The 17,767-nt window shown below is 38.4% G+C and overlaps 1 protein-coding gene and 1 long non-coding RNA gene across 2 annotated transcripts in view; one reads left to right on the top strand and one right to left on the bottom strand.

The window, feature by feature from the left end:
* The first annotated feature begins 1,606 nt into the window (after positions 1-1,606).
* On the top strand, positions 1,607-6,396 carry LOC112161318. The gene is made up of 3 exons (XR_002921848.2): positions 1,607-2,413; positions 2,567-2,712; positions 6,260-6,396. It is a non-coding gene; the product is annotated as an uncharacterized LOC112161318 (long non-coding RNA).
* sv2ba (synaptic vesicle glycoprotein 2Ba) overlaps positions 5,376-17,767 on the bottom strand; it is a 24,854-nt gene continuing 12,462 nt past the window's right edge. Inside the window, exons 3-13 of the mRNA XM_024296416.2 lie at positions 15,641-15,821; positions 13,693-13,844; positions 11,310-11,443; positions 10,880-10,969; positions 10,684-10,797; positions 9,424-9,512; positions 9,160-9,324; positions 8,954-9,087; positions 8,682-8,882; positions 8,416-8,575; positions 5,376-6,515 (exon numbers count right to left, since the gene is read on the bottom strand). Coding sequence (XP_024152184.1) covers positions 6,332-6,515; positions 8,416-8,575; positions 8,682-8,882; positions 8,954-9,087; positions 9,160-9,324; positions 9,424-9,512; positions 10,684-10,797; positions 10,880-10,969; positions 11,310-11,443; positions 13,693-13,844; positions 15,641-15,821 — 1,604 coding nt within the window. The 3' untranslated portion in view covers positions 5,376-6,331. The remainder of the gene's footprint in view (positions 6,516-8,415; positions 8,576-8,681; positions 8,883-8,953; positions 9,088-9,159; positions 9,325-9,423; positions 9,513-10,683; positions 10,798-10,879; positions 10,970-11,309; positions 11,444-13,692; positions 13,845-15,640; positions 15,822-17,767) is intronic.

Here is a 17,767-nt window from a genome sequence, read left to right as displayed (position 1 = left end):
CACTGATGAGAACTTATGAGCCTGAAGGTGTCGCTTCACACCTCAGCTATGAGAAACAGGAGTGCTGGACCGCCAGCCTCCCTCTGCCTCCGACCCCGGAAGGAGAAAACAAACGTTGGATCTCCTCTCATGGTGACCTGTTCTGGTTCAGAGAAGATTTGGTTCTGTTGGAGTTTCCCCACTTCAGCTTCCTGCTTTGTTCAGCGTCGCTTTTTGTTCCTGCGTGTCTTTGAGGCGCACATTTACTGTCAAACATAAATCATGAGTCATTAAATTCCGTCTTCACAGTTAATAATCCTGTTGAGTCAGGCTGATAATTAAAAAGCTTTTGCTGGAAGCTCTTCTGTGAGTTCTCGCTGCTCCTGGTGATGACAAATCAGATGAAGAGCGCCGCAATAAGGTGTGAAATATGATAATGTATGGAAGCAAATAAAGAGGCGTGATGCCAAGACGAGCGCTTGAGTCAGGCGGACTGAACCGGAGTTGAACCCGCCGCTCGACCCTACTGAGGTGAGGCTGTGGGAGCCGGGCTGGGAGTTTGGCACCTCTGAGGAGGACGCCCACCCACGGCAGGCTCCGCTTCTGGGCCGCTCGCCACCTGTCTGGGCCTCACCGTGACCTCCAGAGAGCTCCCTCTGTTTGAGGGAGAGGAGTGAGAGTCAGCGCTCAGGAAGGTTTTTTTTAATTTGTGGATAGAGTGTGCAAGTTCATAAAAGAAAACTGAAAAATAGAAAAATATAGGCAAAAAAAATAAATTAAAGTTGTAAGCGACGTTGCTTGTCATGTGACAAATTTGTATTTTATTTTTGTTTATTATGTAATTTCAATTAGGACAGTACATATTAACCAATGTATTTGCATAACAAATACATAAATATCCCACAATTTGCATATTTTGTTCTTGGAAGAAAAAAGAGAAAATTAAATCAACACTGAACACAAATTCATTAGAATTGTTTTTTTTTTTTTTTTTCAAAATTGCGGCTATTCTATTGACTTAATCTCCATAGCAACCATTTCATTTTTTGGTCTCCTGGGCTTGACGAACGCGTCTGCATCATTTTTTGAAGAGTCGGCAAAAGTAACTTTTTGGATTTTCTTGACAACTGGGTTTTTTTTTAGCCACACCCACATTCCTACTGTATTCATGTCATATGTCATATCATTTCGTTCAGTTTGAACCGGCAAGTCAGGTATTAAATGTTTTACAGTATTTCAGTAAAAAAATAACAAGGATATACCGCTTTTCTGAGCTCGCCATGCTAACACCGTTAAAAACCTACAGCTTCCCGGCGATGCTCGAGGAGTTAGGAGATGATGGATCGAAATCCTTAAGATTTAAATTTGTAAAAGCTACTGAAGGTGATTTTTTCTGAGGTCAAACATTTTCTAAAAATCATCAAAATCCACCCAAATATAAAATGCTGGAACACCATCATCTCATTTTTTTATATCTTAAAACCAGAATTAATCTTGTTTTTTCAGTTCAAACCTACAGTACGGTGGCCCTGAAGGACAAAACAAACTAACAAATCATTCAATGAAAAAACATATTAAAAACTTTAAAAAAAAGCAAAAGAAATAATTAAAAAAAAACATTGCATTTTAGAAATTAGAATAAAATATCAGAAACCAAAACACAATTTCAATAAAATGAAGCAAAATAAAAGTGAAACATTTTGAATTGTAGGACGTCATTGCTCGGATGATGACATTTGTCCATCCTTAAAACTGGAAGTTATTTGACCTGTCGTGATACTAGATATGCTCCGTATTAAACTTTTATTAGTATACGGAAATCTGGAAAAACTCCATCTTCAAAACTTAAAAGTCATCATCCAATCATTGATGTCACTTTTTTTTAATTTTATTTTGATTTCTGGATATTATTTATTTAATTTTTTTGGAATTGTGTTTTGCTTTCTGGAATCTAGTTTTGTGTTTTTAAATGTAATTTTTTTTTTAACAATTTGTTTTGTTTTTTATTAAACTGTCCTCATGATCTTTAATATGTTTTTGGTTTAAGCAAAGTGTTGGTGTGATTTAGACTTCAGGGCCACCGTACAAACCAGTTGGAATGGACAAAAATGTTTTATTTTTTTTTTGTTTTCAGCTGTTTTAGGTGCAGATTTGTGTTAAATTTGAGGACACAAATCAAAATAGAACCTTTCACAACTTTATTTCTGTTCAGTTGAAACTTCCAGGTGAACAGAAATAGACAACCTAAACTTTTGACACAATCGGACTAGAGAAAAGAAACGTGTCAGGTGCTTTCAAAATAAAAACTGTCTCCATACAGGAATGGTCAGAATACACCAAAAAGGAACAAAGGAGTGGAAGCCAAAGATCTGATGAAGGCCAAACACAATCAGGAGGCTCCTGTACTGAGGGAGGTAATCATGGAGAGCAGCAGGTGAGATAATCAGTAACTGAGATGAAACTCAAGCAGGAAGCTGAGCTCCTGCCTGACAAATCCCAGAAAATCCCTTTCTTTAAAACTAGTGGACACGGTCTCCAAACGAGGTTTGTAAATACTTATTTTTTTAAATGTTTAAAAAAAAAACAGGTTTTCTGAACAGACTGATGGAAGGAGTCCAGTTTTTGATTCTACCTGCTGCTCCACCACCTGTTCTCAGACACGTTTAAAGGCAAACCTTCAGTTTCCAGTGAACAAATCAAACGGTTTATTCCACTGATGACGAGACTTGTAAAGTAAGTCTCACTGGAATCCTATTTCTGAATTTTTGATTTTATTCTGACAAATCGATAAAGCTCAGGATGCTGTTAGTGATGGACAAACAGCTTTGGATAAACAAAAGACATTTAAGGGTTAGGAACACATTTCTGCAGACAACCACCATTGGAGCCATCATCCACACATGGAGAAAACCTGCAACCTTCAGGACTGACCAACAAAAAGACTGAAAGATCTCCTTTAAATTCAGAGTTTATGATTCATCAGTGATCAAAAACAAGACAAGTTTTATTTAAACAAATCGGAGAACGTTTCTCATCATTTGAATCCTTCACCTCCATCTCTTCTTTTGTGAGCTTCCTCTTCGGTCTGTCCTTTTTCCAACATCTTCACTGTTCTGTCCTCCTCTTCAGCACCAGCATCTGTTCTTTCCACACATCTCCATTCGAGTCTGCTCCAATCGCCTCTCTCTTCTCCAGAGTTTCTCCTGTAGATCACATCCTACCATCAGGACATGATTCTCCATCATTCTATCAAACACTCTTCACCTCCAGAACATCTTTATCAAACTTCTCCTCCAGGATCTCTCCATTTTTAGATCAAAATTCCATACATTTTAAACAAAATGTAAAGTTTTATGCGTAAAACTTCTAATTTTGCAAATATAAATTTTTCAAAAATATTTGTTGCGTTTGCAGCACAAATGTTGTCTCATCTCGCTTTCTTCCACTTCTTTTATTTTCTTTCTTCTTTCTATCCACATCAGCATAGAAGTGTCAAATTATGGTGTTAATTGCGATAAATTAATTACAGTCATTTTAGCATTTTTTTAAATCTCTTTTTTTCATTGTACTGTTGCTTCTGCATAGGTTCGTGTCAGATAATGAGCATCTCGCAGAGCATTATCCTGCTTTTACCATGATCATTTACAGAAAAAAATAATTATTAGAACTTCAATCATTTTTTTTTTACATTTTTTTTATTGTTTAAACTGTTTTTACAAAAAAACTGACTATTTAAAACCCGCTCTCGCTCTTTCCTCTGCGGAAAGTGATCGTCAAGAAATGATGAGCAAAGCATCATTTCATTTTCTCCACATGCTGGAGGACCAACCCTAAAGTCTGAGTCTTCCTTTATGTGTGACTTGTTTTTGTTATGTTTCCTGAACCGGTGTCCCGGAGTCTACGTCCCGCAGTCTACATCCCGGAGTCTACGTCCCAGAGTCTACGTCCCAGAGTCTACGTCCCGGACTCTACGTCCCGCAGTCTACGTCCCGGAGTCTGCGTCCCAAACCTGTTCTCTTTTTCGTGTTTCCTCCACATTATTAACCCTTGTGCTTTCTTCTTCTTAATTGAGATTAGGAAAAGATCCCCCTTGGTGATGAAAAAGTAAAGCTTGGACGCATATTATAAGAAAAACCTAATAAAGTCACTTTTTTGGTTATATTTTGATCTTTTACTGTCACAAATTTAAATAAAAATGCATCAAAATTAAGCTGTTCTCAACAAATATTAGGTTAAAAGTAATTGGAGCTAAAAACAGATTATTTAGATTAAATACAGGTCATATTCAGATGAAAACACTACATGATAAATCACCTAGAGCATGCTCCAAAAACATATTTCCTTTTCCATTTGGTCTCCTGATCACACAGAAGATCCACTTTTCTTCTTTCCATCGTATCAACTCTCTAGTTTTCTCTGTCCGAGTTCCTTCATTCCTCTCTTCAAATATGTCGTCCTCCTCTCTAGATGGATTTTCTGAGTGTCGTACTGTGACAGGTGGTTGAACTCCTCCGTCTACCTCTGGCTGACCCCTCCAGTTCCAGCAATGTTTCACACCTTGGGTGTAAAATGCCCCCCCTCCTCACCCAAACCACACACGGACAAACCATGGAGAGTCTCACGGTGCATTTTCTGCATGAATAAACTACATCTGTGGTTTCTTCTAGCGTTACATCACATCAGTCGGGTGTCTGTTCATCCCAGGAACTGAAAGTCTTTAAAAGTTGTTTCTGTAGAAAATTATTTCTGTTCAGAACTTTTTTTTATGTTGTTGCTTTTAAAACTCCTTTCTAATTGTAATTTTTTCCCATTTTAATGACTGATGCACCTTTTAGTAGTTTCAAATTGATTTGCCGTAGTTTTTGTTTTTAATGACTAAATTCTACTTTTTCTTTATTAGTTGTAAATGAATTAGATGTTTCAAAATAATTTACTGTTTATTATTTATTTAGTTTTTTTTAGTGAATGTTTAAAATTGTTGTACAGGTGACAACATTTGTTTGTCCGCTTTTGTTGTTAATCCTAATTTATTAAATTATTTATCGCAAGTTATAAATTCTACAGACTAGCGACCTGTTCAGGGTGTACCTCACCTTGACCTAACAGTAGCTGGGATAGGCTCCAGCAATCCCGTGACCCCAAAAATGAATATTAAAAAAATGGATGGATGGAGTTGCTTTGTATGTGCCGATCACACAGATATCACAAGAGTGATGGTTGTTGATTATTATTTAAATATAATAAAAATCCTTAGAGAAAAATATTGACCATTAAAGCCAAAAAATGTATTTATTTTTTATTTTTTAGCTTCTATATGACCATATTCCATTGATTTTATTTGGTCGTCAAGTGTTTTGAGTGTCTGAATGGAACCGTGAGGAAAGCAGGAGACCGGGTCACAAGCCCTCAGCTTTATTCAAGTCATGATGCAGCTAATATGGTACATCTACTGTACACAGGTCTATATGTACAACAACAAATACAGTGATGGTGTCAGAATGTTGCAGTAAAATCAGAAACCAGTGAATGACAGCCTCACACAAACACACATGCACGCACACACATGCGTGTTCTGCTCAGACACACAAAAAGTAACATGCTCCTTAGAAATCTTGACACATGTTGTCAGAAAAGCAGAAAGTTCTCCCCAGCGTTAAAACGAGATATCAAAACGTCTAACTTCAGTTTTTTCACATTATTGTTTCTTTTTTTTCTTTTTTCTTTTTTTTAGAAAAAACAAATTAAAGAGCAGTTTTGTACACTTCATGGTGACAGAGTGACAGGACTATAATCTAAAAAAAAAAAGTAATTCACAGTTAATGACAAATTTGGATCAGCTGGGACAACCGAAAAAGGAATTAATGACATTTAATAAATGTGTCGGTCCAGGAATAAATCCACAGAGAAAACTACAGACACAACAGGGCTGCACAGAATACATACAAACTGGATGAATGCAATGAATTGTGGGAAATGTTGCTGCATTTGGTAAAACTGTCGCTCCTCGGGAGGGAGGGAATGAAACCAAAGTACGACATGGTAACAGGAACTACATCACCATTCACTTTTCATCTCATTTTTTTAAATCTTTTACACAAACCTCAAACACAACAGATGTTGGGAGGACAGACGAGGACACGGACTAGATTCTTTCATCAGAGTAGCTCACTAGAAACACAAAGAAACCACGGGTTCATGTAGGCAACCAGACAGGTTTTTAACCGTTTTTAAACACTCAGAAACAAAACTCAGCAGAGCCTCCTCGTCTTTCTGTTTTCAGTTCCCTCAAGTGTGTTTCCGCTGGACTGTGGCCGGGGTGGGGGGGCACCGAAGCAGAAAGAAGTTTGGCTTTTCAGGAGAGGATTTTCTCCCGAGTTTCAGGCAGCTTCAGAGCCACCAGGCCTCCACAGACGAGGGCGGCGAAGGCCAGGAAGATGGGGATGATCTTGGTGATGCCGATGAAGGCGGCAAAGATGAAGCTGGCGATGATGGCCGCAAATTTACAGATTCCGTTCAGGATGCCGAACGCCGTCCCCCTGTGGAGGCGGAGAGAAGAGGAGAAGGTGGAATTTGTAGGGAGTCGTCCTCCACATCCAGCAGGTTTTCACAAAAAAGACAAAGATCTGACAAGAAGTTATCTTCTAACTTCAAGTTATCTTCAAACTACGGCCACATGTGGCCCATTAAGCTATTAAATCTGACCAGCGAAACTAGAATCAATTATATTGACAATAGTTTATTAATTAATGTTTTGTTTTCCCTTAATTCTGGTGTCTTCCTATACAATATATGGTGCTCTAAAGATGTTACCTTTGTTTAGGTGCAGAAAGCTAATTAGTTTTCAAGTGGTTTGTGAAGATTTATTATTTTTTTTCAGGTTCATGTCTGTTTTCGGAGTCAGAAATTCCTGTTTTTCCATCATTTAAACACCTCATGAACACAGAATTTCTCTAAGTTTGTGTTTTTCTCTGAAGGACATCAACCCATTAGTGCAATTGGCCCTAAAATGAGAACAAAATCTACAGTTTTACAATAAAAAACTCTCAAAATGTTAAAAAAATATATATTTAAATTAAAGCATGTTTTCATTCAGATTTCATATTATTTTCTTCTTAAAGAGATAAAATTCTATCAAATTTTACAACCCTTTGTGGCCCATGAGATAAAAGATGTGCCCACCCCTGCAATAGAAACTGTCTGACACACCAAAAAATGAGAGACCTTAAAGTGAATGAAATAATAAATTTGCATTTTTTTGATGATGAATGGCATACGTTGAAAAAATTAAAATAAAAACAACTTTTTTTGTATATTTCTTATTTAAATTGTTGTGAATCAGGAGCAAAAAAAAAATACAGTTTGAAAAAGATTATATTTGTGACAGAAAAAAATGCACTTGGCGGGCCACAAGCTCCTGTCTACGAGCTCTCAGCAATATTAAAGGGAAGAGGGGCGGGGTTGCTCCATGGCAAAAGTCCCACCTGTGACTCATCTGAGGTAAATTTCTGTTGAACTTCGGCTGCTCTGCAGAAACTATGTCCAGCTTTTTGATTTTGGCAAAAAACGGTACAATCTAAAATAAAAGACAAATGGAAACATTTTGAAAAAAACTCCATGGATGATCAGAGTGGGACTTGGGGAAAAAAAAAAAAAATTCCAGAATCAAACTACTTCTGTTCAAAAATAGAGGATCAAAACAGCCTCCAAGAGGATCAAAGTCTGGACTCTATTCAGCCTGTAATCCTGCCTATTACATTCACTGCCACAAATGTTATTCTTGAGCTCTTTTTAAATGTCTTTAACTAGAATGTTTTTATGTTTTTACATTAATGTATGTGCTAACACATTAGGGTCTGGGAAGACAGAATGTTAAAATATATTGTACACTTTCCCAAAAAATCAGATCTTAAATCTAAAAATATGTATCACTGATAAAATTTAGACTAAATTGTTTTACATCCTTTATTAAGAATAATTGAGTTACCAAGCTTGTATTAAATCAATATTTAAAAAAGAGAGAGAGAGAGCGAGAGACAGACAGAGAGGGGTTTTGTTTAAATAAATGGATTTCTTGTATTTTTTTTCAGGCAAAAAACAAATTTTCTGTTCATTCTTTATGATAAATGTGGTTATTTTGTTGATGAAATATGGCTGAGTAATGAAATTTATCTTAATCAATCTAAACTTAAGAAATAATCAATCCATAAAGGTGGAGATCGATCAAAACAAATGTTAAAGTCCGGTAGTTTGATCCTAACATATAATGGGATTTCCCATACGGCTAATGCTAACGCTCTGTTGACCGAATATTTATTAAAATATTGGTTAACTTGTGAACTAAAATGTAAGTGGTTCAGTAGTTTAGGATTGAAACCAAGCCTGACTGCCCACGTCGGTACCAACAGAAGTTAATTTTGTGGGTCATTGGGGCCGTACCTTTTAGAGGAGGGGTAGAGCTCCACTGAAATGACCTCCAGTCCGTTCCAAGCTGCCACACTGACGGCGTAGAAGAGACACTGCCAGCATATTACGGCTCCTTGGCTGAAGCTTAGCAGCAGCAGGAAGGTGCAGGCCGACGAGGCCAGCATTGAACCGCCTGAAACAGTCAGACAACAGACTTTCACTGAAAACCTGAATTGATCCAAACCCATAATTCACAGAAAATGTGACGTAAATTGATGATTTCTTTCTGCTTTTCTCACCTATGATGCGGATTCTTCCTATCTTATCCATGAACAGGGCAGAGATGATGTTGCCGGGCAACACAGCCAAGCTGCCCAGGAAGCTGACCATGTAGATGACGATGTCGTTTTCCTCCTGGAAGTTCAAGTGGCAGCCTTTTTTGGGGTGGAGGAAGGTGGTGTTTTCCAGCCGACAGTCTTTGAACTTCTCCTGCCACAGATCTGGAACAGAAAGATTTTAGTTTGAAATAGACCTGAAGTGGTTTTTCATTGAGTTGGCTGATTGTTGGTACCCGTGTTGTAGAACATGGTGTTTTTGAAGGTGCAGTTCTCAAAGAAAGTGTTTGTCGATCTGACGTCCTCAAAGTAGCAGTTTTCAAACAAAGAATCCTCAAACTTCACGGACTTGATCTCGATGTTTGCAAACCTTAAACAGAAAATTGTGGATTTAAACACACGTGCGCAGCGGTAATCCATGGTGGTGTAAGAAAACCCATACTTGTCGTGGATGTATTCTCCCTCGCGGTGGATTTGATTGACCAGAGAGAAATTGAAGTGGAAGCGTTCCACGCGTTCTCGATGGAACACTCTCACCTTGGACTCGTACTCTTCGTACTGCATGTATTTGATCATGTCGGGGAACCACACTCCCAGACCGTGGTAGCTGATGCACACAACAACCAAAAAAGGAGCACATCAAACCGCAGCTTTTCCAAAAGCAATACAAAAAAATAAAAAAATCAGAAGGTGGTTTAGATGTTACCTGAAGGCCATACAGAACCAAACGATGACCAAGAAGAGTCCCTGCAGTCTGAGCTCCGGAGCAGCCAGAGACATCACATTGGCCATCACCTTCATGCAAGAAAAAAGCCAAGGAATAAGGAAAGACTGTTTAAAGATTAAAATGGAGACTTCCAAAATGTATTGGAGAAAATGTGGATACTATTCTGTTATGTTTTGGCTAAAAAGCTTAAAAATGTTAAACAGCTCTTATAAACTTGATTTATAAAAGTAAATATTTGAGTTTAGGTTTAATACGTATGACTCCCCCTTATTTCTGGAGGTCATTCAGAACCTTTTAAGTCAGGAAATCCGCCCACTGTACAGTAGGCTACATAGCANNNGGGGGGCACTCTCAGAATTCACTCTGATATTCATAATTGTGCCTGCTTTGCTTCTTAGCAGAAGAAACATTTCAAATTCTTGGTATCCTCAAAATGTAAAATGGTCTGATTATGAGCTAGATCAACAGAACTATCTTCTTTATTTAAATTACATTAAAGCTGGGCAGCAGTGAATGCAGTTTATTTTTTTACCAGAATGAAAAAAGATTTTTTGTTTTTAGATTCTTTGGAAATGGATGGGATACGTTTTTAACCACTCTCGACCCCCCCTCCTGTGAAAAGTGAAAAGTCTATTGGACATCGGTAGACATACACGTTTGTTGAAAACCACAAATTTGTGCATGCATCTCGCAATTGGTAAAGATTTACCAAATCATTGCGCATAAACTACGTAAAATACGCATAAACTGCATAATTCTCAACCGACCAAAAATTTTGAACAACTCAAAATTGGAATTCACCTAAAGACTGAGAACCTCAATGGACATCTGCGCATATTGACGAATGCAAGAAACTCTTGTGAATTACGAATATCATGCATGTATCATGAATGAATGAAATTTCATGTGCGGAAAATGTGCCAAATTTTCATAGTCTTAGCCTGTGTGAGAGATGTGACTTTGATTCTTTTAGTGAAGTTAATAAGTCAAGTCATAAATGGGTTACCACCCTATAATGTTAGACATATCAATGCTTAATGTGTGTTTATGCGATAGTCTTTGTGGAAGTATAGACTTTCTATTGGGTAAAAGCACAAAACTAAAGCACTTTCTCCTTTATCTAGAAGAGTAAACCCTCCAAGACGCATCACCCTGACAACCAGGCTTACAGAAGAGGAGCTGTGCTGCTTTGGCTGCAGGTAGGACATCGTGCAGCCCTAACATACTATAGGTTCAGACCTGCTGCAGCATGGTCATTTTCCGGACGGTCCAGCGCTGGAAGGCGGTTCCAGTATCGCTCTGGATCTCTATGAACTCGTCCTCCTGAGTTTGAGGGGTCTTTATGTTGGTCACCTGTTCAGAAAAAGAAGGTAAGCATCCGGTCTTAAAATACTTCTTAAGATAATTTTTAACTCGCTGCACGATAAAAACTCACAGTGAAAACTCTCTCCGGCTCTCCTTTGGCCTTCCAGTTGGTGTCATGAACTCGCCGCAGGATCATCCAGGCTTCATCGTGGCGTGCATTCTGAAAAACACATTTTCACACTTTTGTTGCTAAAATTAAACTGCGAACCTTCAACTCAACATTCACCTCTTATCAGAACGGGTCATGTGTAATAACTCAAACCGAGCTGCAGCAGTAGCACACAAATATCACATGTGGTTAAAGTCCTGACAATGTCCTGAATGGGAAACACGGGTGGGTGGTGTTCTGCTCGGGTCTTAGCAGCTCTTTGCTACCTTTGCACAGCGGTGCCATGTCGCTGCTGTTGACTCAGCTTCTTTAAGCCGCTCCTGGACTCTGACAGCCAACGCTGGCGGAACATGTTTTAAGACTTTTTGGTAGGTTTCAGTTTAACTCTGACCTCCAGCAGGAAACGCGGACTCTCCGGCATGAAGACGACCCCGATGAGGGCGGCCAGAGCAGGAAAGAGACACACCAGAATGAAGACTCTCCAGCTGTGGAATTGAATTTGAGTTCCGATGGCGAAGCCCCAACCTGGAAAACAGGAGAACACGGTCATTATGATGGCGTTTGTGGGTAGTTCTGTCAGTCCAATCGAACTTTTAAGACAAGATTACAAGCTTACGTCAAGACCGCCCTTATGAATAGATATCACGGTTTTAGACTGCTCTATGCACATTTTTTGCACATCTGCATGTAATTAATAACTAACTTTCACATCAAATTAATTCAGTGCAATTTAAAACTTTTTGACAGTATTTAATGTCACATAACATGAAATCCATGGAACTGTATGCCACACACAACAGGAACACTACCAGGACAACTGCCAACATCACTAAGAAAACCAGATGAAAAGAGGATCCACCAGACCTCATCCACAAATCAAACATCTTTCAGTCTGTCAGGGCTGCCTTTCCAAACTCCACACTGAAGAACATTGTCTCTTCCAAAGTTTCTGAAAAGATTCCTGCCTAAATTTGCCTTTCTGTAGGTGAAATCTCTAAATGTCCCTTTTACAAGTTTCCTCAGTTCAGAAACATCTTCAGCAGGTCAGAAACTTTATTCGATTGAATCTTCATTGAAATATTTCTAGCTGCTTTAAACTTAGACTTTATGACTTTATTTCCAACTCTTGAGATGGAATAAATAACAAAAACACAAAATGACACAACTGTCAAAACCTGGCATTTTCCAAGTATTATAATAATAATCACAAATCCTCAAAATAACTCTTATTATTGTGAGATTATGTGAAACATCCAAGAATGTGTTGTCACATATTAGGCAGAGCGGTTTGGTACATGGAAAAAACTGTCTCCATGAATCTGAATTTGGAGGAGGACTCCTGCTTATGGCTGTGAACAGCAGCTTTATGTTTATGTTGGGTAAGTAGACCCAGATGTTGGGTCTACTTGACCCAACATCTGGGTCATCTGGAATCCATGATCCAGATGCTGGGTCATGGATTTGGACCAGGATGTTGGGTCAAGCAGACCTAGATGTTGGGTCAAGTAGACCCAGATGCTGAGTCCGCTTGACCCAACATCTGGGTCCGGATCCACGACCCAGATGTCGGGTCATGGATCTGGACAAGAATCTTGGGTCAAGCAGATCCAGATGTTGGGTCATGTGAAGCCAGATACTGGGTCCACATGACCCAACATCTGGGTCTGCACCATGGTTCACCAAATAGTGACCCCTGCTGTAAATAGTAGGGTTGTGTATTGGCAGTTTAGCAATACAAAACGTTCCATGACACGTGTCTCACAATACAATACATATTGTGATCTTTCCCAAGACTTGACTTCTGTAAATCTGAGCCTTTTGCTGCTAAGTTCAGCAGAACTTTGAACCGCTTCGCCGACCCCATTCTGACTGAAGTTCACAATCCATATTTTTCTATGAGACTGGCAGCAATGAGGGACAGATTTTTGGTTTGTACCCATCTCAAATAAAATCTAAGCTGTACATGTCTCAGAAGAGCAAAAACTGTGAGGCTGACTGAACATTTAGCACAAGCTGGTTCTCTTGTTGTTTTGGTTGCAGCGTAGAGCTGCTCAAAGTTCCTCAGTGTGCTGTCAACTCGCGGTCAGGGGGTTTCGGTCGAAAACAAAAACAAGACGATGAAGGTCTGTCATAAATAATTGATTAAATATTGTCTTGTCAGCATTTTAAATTGATACAAGTATCGCTAAATAAAATATCACGATATATCTAAGAATACATTTTTCCCTACACCCCTAACAAATAGGAACCCAGAATTTAAAGGTGTGATTTGCTGACTCAATAATTCTTTAATATATTGATTAAAATATAAAACTTGACCATTTTATTAAAAAAAGTTTCTCACTAGAAGTTTTTTCTGCAATGTTAAACGAGATGATCCAGTCTTAACTCGTTCTTGGGGCGTTTTAGTCTTACTGAGTTGATGCTATACAGACAGCTAATACTCGGAGCTGTACATCTTCTGGAATAAATGTGCAAAATTTGCCGTCTTAAGTGACTTCAGCTTTCAGTTTTACATTTTCAAACTGTATTTGATTTATATAACCCAATTTTTTTGAAATATGTTCAAATTCCAAACTGATTTTTACATTGACTTTAATGTTGGCAACATTTTATCCAAAATTAATTAAAGCATATTTTTTGTCTACTACTATCCAAACTTGATGTGTGTGAACTTTATTTCACACATATTGAGGTGTCACACAAATTCCTTGGATTTGTTTTTCAGAGTTGCAGCACATATTAGTGTGTACTGATGGGGTGCTGCGTGTTACCATAGTGAGGAATGATCCCCCAGGCGGTGAAGGAGGCGTACAGGCCTCCCAGCATCCAGAACATGCAGAGCCAGCTCAGATGTTCTCCTCGTTTGTCCATCTGCAGGAACTCAGTGAAGTAGGTGTACACGATTGGGATGGAGCCACCGATTCTGGAGAAAAAAAAAAACAGTAAAATAAACTGCATCATTTCTCATCATACACTCAGAGAATTAACGCTGGTTTTCTAACTTTAATCTTTTAATCTGAAACATCCGTTTAACCCTTAACACCCCGGCGCTTCATGGATTTAAGCTTAAAGGCAGTTAAATTTCTTATTTTTCTTTGCTGTGCATTGATTTCTGCTGCAAACCTGCACGGTAAAACTCTGTGCATGAAACAGAAAGCTCCAGAATCCAATATTCTGCATGATTTGAGAGATAGAAGCTCTGCACTATCAGTTATTTTGAGTAAAAGCAATTTTGCTGTTTAATGACAGAAGTATTCTTCCAGCCGAAGAAATAATTACCTGGTTTTAGCCACAATGTTTAATTTTTAATCTTGCATTTTCTTAATCTGACTTCCTGAACTTCGTCTCATCAATAATTTCCCCTGAAACCGCATAAATAAGCGCAAATGTGTAGTTAGAAACACTTTGTGCTTGTAAAAAGTCTGTTTAGTTTCATGATCCATGAACAACAATTTGAGCAAAAATTTCTCTTGGAATCAGAGGGGAAATCATTCAGCAGCGAGGATCTGCCGGCAGCAGGAGTTTAACTGAAACCAGGAGCACACAAAGACCGTTGTTGTTTGCTGCGTTTAATACAATTAGTCAATAAAATTTATGCTGGAGTTAATAAATAAATAAATACATAAATAAATAAATAAAGTTAATAAATAAAAAATGTGGTGCAGTTTGTACGCCAGCACTATTTTTTTTTTCATTTTAATTCAAACTGTCCCCTCTATATAGGAGATTTCAAAATAAAAGCTGAAGTTGTGTAAATTCAACATTTAATCTGTTTCAGTTAAACCAGAAGACAAAACTTTAAAAAAAAAAGCAATGAGAAAACTTTAAAACAGTAGTAAGAAATACTATAAAAATGCAATAAAAAAATTGAGATCTTAATTTATATGCAGGTTTGTGAGATATAAAAAAAAATAACGTGAGTGTTCAAGATTACAGCTTAGTTTTTAATTCTGCATTCAATGTAATGTGTAAAAACAGGGAGAAAAATAGTGAAAAAAAACACATTTTAAGCATCTCAGAATCCTCCAAAACAATCATGATGGAGTTTATTTTTTATTAAATTTATGCCGTACATTTTTCTCATGTTAAGGTTTTTCAGAAATGCTGAGTAAATAAATGTGAATAAATGTTAAATAAAGTCTTTAAATTCCATTTTTTCCACTAAAATTGAGAGAAAATTAAAGACAATTTATGGTTATATTAACCAAAACAAACTTAAATACTATGTTTTGAACTTTATATATGGTTAAAGGAAAACAAACAATTTTTTTTAATTTGTTAAATATCAAAAACACACATTTATCGTTCTAATAAAACACATATAAATCTAAATAAATGATAAAACACATATAAATCTAAATAAATGACTTATTTTTTGTCACAATTTCATATTTTCTGCATTTGTCTTTCTATTTTTGGGATTTAAGATGGAATTTTTGTTCATGTAATGTAATTACACTTAATATAAACTTTTAACATAATTCATTTTGGAACATTATGTTAAACATTTGCTTCTAATTGGTTGACGAAAAATTCTGTTCGCGTAAATAGAAATATAGTCCGATTTCTTGTTTTTAATGTCATTTCATTTAAAATATGGATTTATCTGTTATGCACTTTTTTATTTGATTGGATGATTTGTGTAAATATCAAACATTAAGAATTCTCTCTTATTGGAGCAGATCAGACCCCAACGTGACAGATTCAAAGGTCTCCTACCCGAATCCGGAGCAGAACCTAAGGAAGAGGAAGAAGCCGTATCCCTGAGCGAAGCAGGACAGGAAGGAGAAGACCAGGTCTATGGTCAGCACGTAGATCAGACACTTCCTCCTTCCCATTTTATCACACAGACCGCCCCACACCAGAGCGCCCACCATCATGGCCACGTACACCAGCAGACCTGCAAACACACAAACACCATTAAAATCCTAAAACCAGAACATGCTCTTCTCCACGTTCTCCACCAGGGGTCTCCCTTCACCTGTGTTTGAGCTACCAGCTGGTGTTCATGTGAAGCTCCATCAATATCTACAGAAATGGATCATGACGTAGAAGGAAACTGGTGTCAGCGTTTCCTGGAAGAAGACGTTTCTCTCTAACCTGCTCTATGCTTTGTTCACGTGTGGCGCGCCGCGGCGCTCTTTGTGTTCTCCTGTAACGTTTCATTACAGCCCTGAAAGCAGGAGTGTGTGAGTCACCGAGAGCCAGCATTCAACAGGCAGCTGCTGCTGCTGCTCTCCGTGCAGCGTCAAATCTTCCTCCTCCTTTGTTGCAGTCGAGCCGCTCGGCTTTCAGCTCCTCTTTAAGCATTCGGAGCCATACTTCCTGCCCGCTCCGTGTTTTTACTACACGGCCCTAATTACACAGGGACTAAGCCGCTTAGAGGCACGTGGAGCGGTGGTGTGCACCTTCCCTGTGGATTAATAAACCATCCGAACGGTCTGATGCTCCACATGCCAAGATGTACGACCTGTTCAGTGAGACGCTCTTCAGGGTCTGACGTCTCGCTATGTTGATGCTTGAGGCAGCATGCACGGCTTTGATACGTACAAGGACAGGACGGGTCCGTGATTAAGGCCTCTCCTTCAGGTAAACGTGCCCTTGAGCCCGGAGGGGGAGCTAACATTTACCTCTTTCTTGCAGCTTTAAGAGCAAAATTGCCACTAAAAGAGGAAGTAATGTGTTTCACCTTGTGAGCAAAATAGATGGATATCATTATGAATCATTCTGTGTCACGCATTTTCTCGTATGGGAAATTCGTGACTCATATTGGTTTCTTGGAGACCTGTAACAGGAGAACATGCCGAAGGTTGTTTGAAATGCAGGATATTATTTTTTACAGGAGTTCTGTAGACTCAAAGGAAACCGTTTATAGGTTTCATATTAAGAAACTTTTCCTCTTTCTGATTCTATGTCAGCTTCTCCTGCCTCGTTTGTAGCATCAGTTACACTGTGGAGAGGAGCCAGTTGGTGGGGCTACAACATCTGGCAGGAATACCACCGGGACGCCCTCCTGGGGAGAGGAGAGGAGGGGGTCCCTTTGGACACACTGGAGATTATCTCTGTGCCGTTCTGGGAACATATTTCCCCCCAAGAGGTGCAGAGCATCCAGGCCGAGACTCTTCCCTCTCCACAGTTTAACCCTTCACAGATAAATTACAGCTTTCTCGTGTGGAAACTTTTCAGTGTTTTTACTCCAAATCACGGCCAGAAAGATTTAGTCGGTGGGTTGATATGGGCAGGGGCGGACTTAGCAGTTTGGGGGCCCTGGGCGAAAGATATCATGGGGTCCCCTGCATTTTTTTTTTCTTTAACCTAGGTTAAAACATTAAGTAACTTAGTCATTGGTCCACTAATAGATTGAATCAATGTCAAGAATCCAAATCTTTTGATAGGAATTTAAAAACTGAAATCTTTTTTAAACTGCCGTATGGCAGACCAGAACAGGAAATATGCAAGCTATAGCAATTGAGGATAAAAATGAATTTTTTTAGGATCAAACGTATAAACTGAGTTTACAAAAAAGGGTACCGGACACACATTTAATTTTATTATTATTAGCTATACATTCTATGGTGGCAGGTAAGGCACTGACCACACAACCTTGGTTGAAACATATTTCAATAAGGAACTAAAACTTGCACAAATTGTGTCCACACAAAATCAGAATAAAAAACGTTCAGTTGGACGGAAAACTGTCCAATCTGAGAACTTGGTGTTGATTGGAATATTCTATTGCTTCATCAAACGGAGGAGGACAAAAAAACTTTCAAGCGACAATTTCACTGATTTGGGGTGTTTTCTTATGATTTATGTAAATAATATTTATTTTAAACACTTCTATTA

The sequence above is a fragment of the Oryzias melastigma genome, linkage group LG3 (genome assembly GCF_002922805.2).
Source record: "Oryzias melastigma strain HK-1 linkage group LG3, ASM292280v2, whole genome shotgun sequence".
Taxonomy (NCBI): domain Eukaryota; kingdom Metazoa; phylum Chordata; class Actinopteri; order Beloniformes; family Adrianichthyidae; genus Oryzias; species Oryzias melastigma.
Note: the sequence above shows the minus strand (reverse complement) of the source record. Positions and strands in the feature narration are given on the sequence as shown.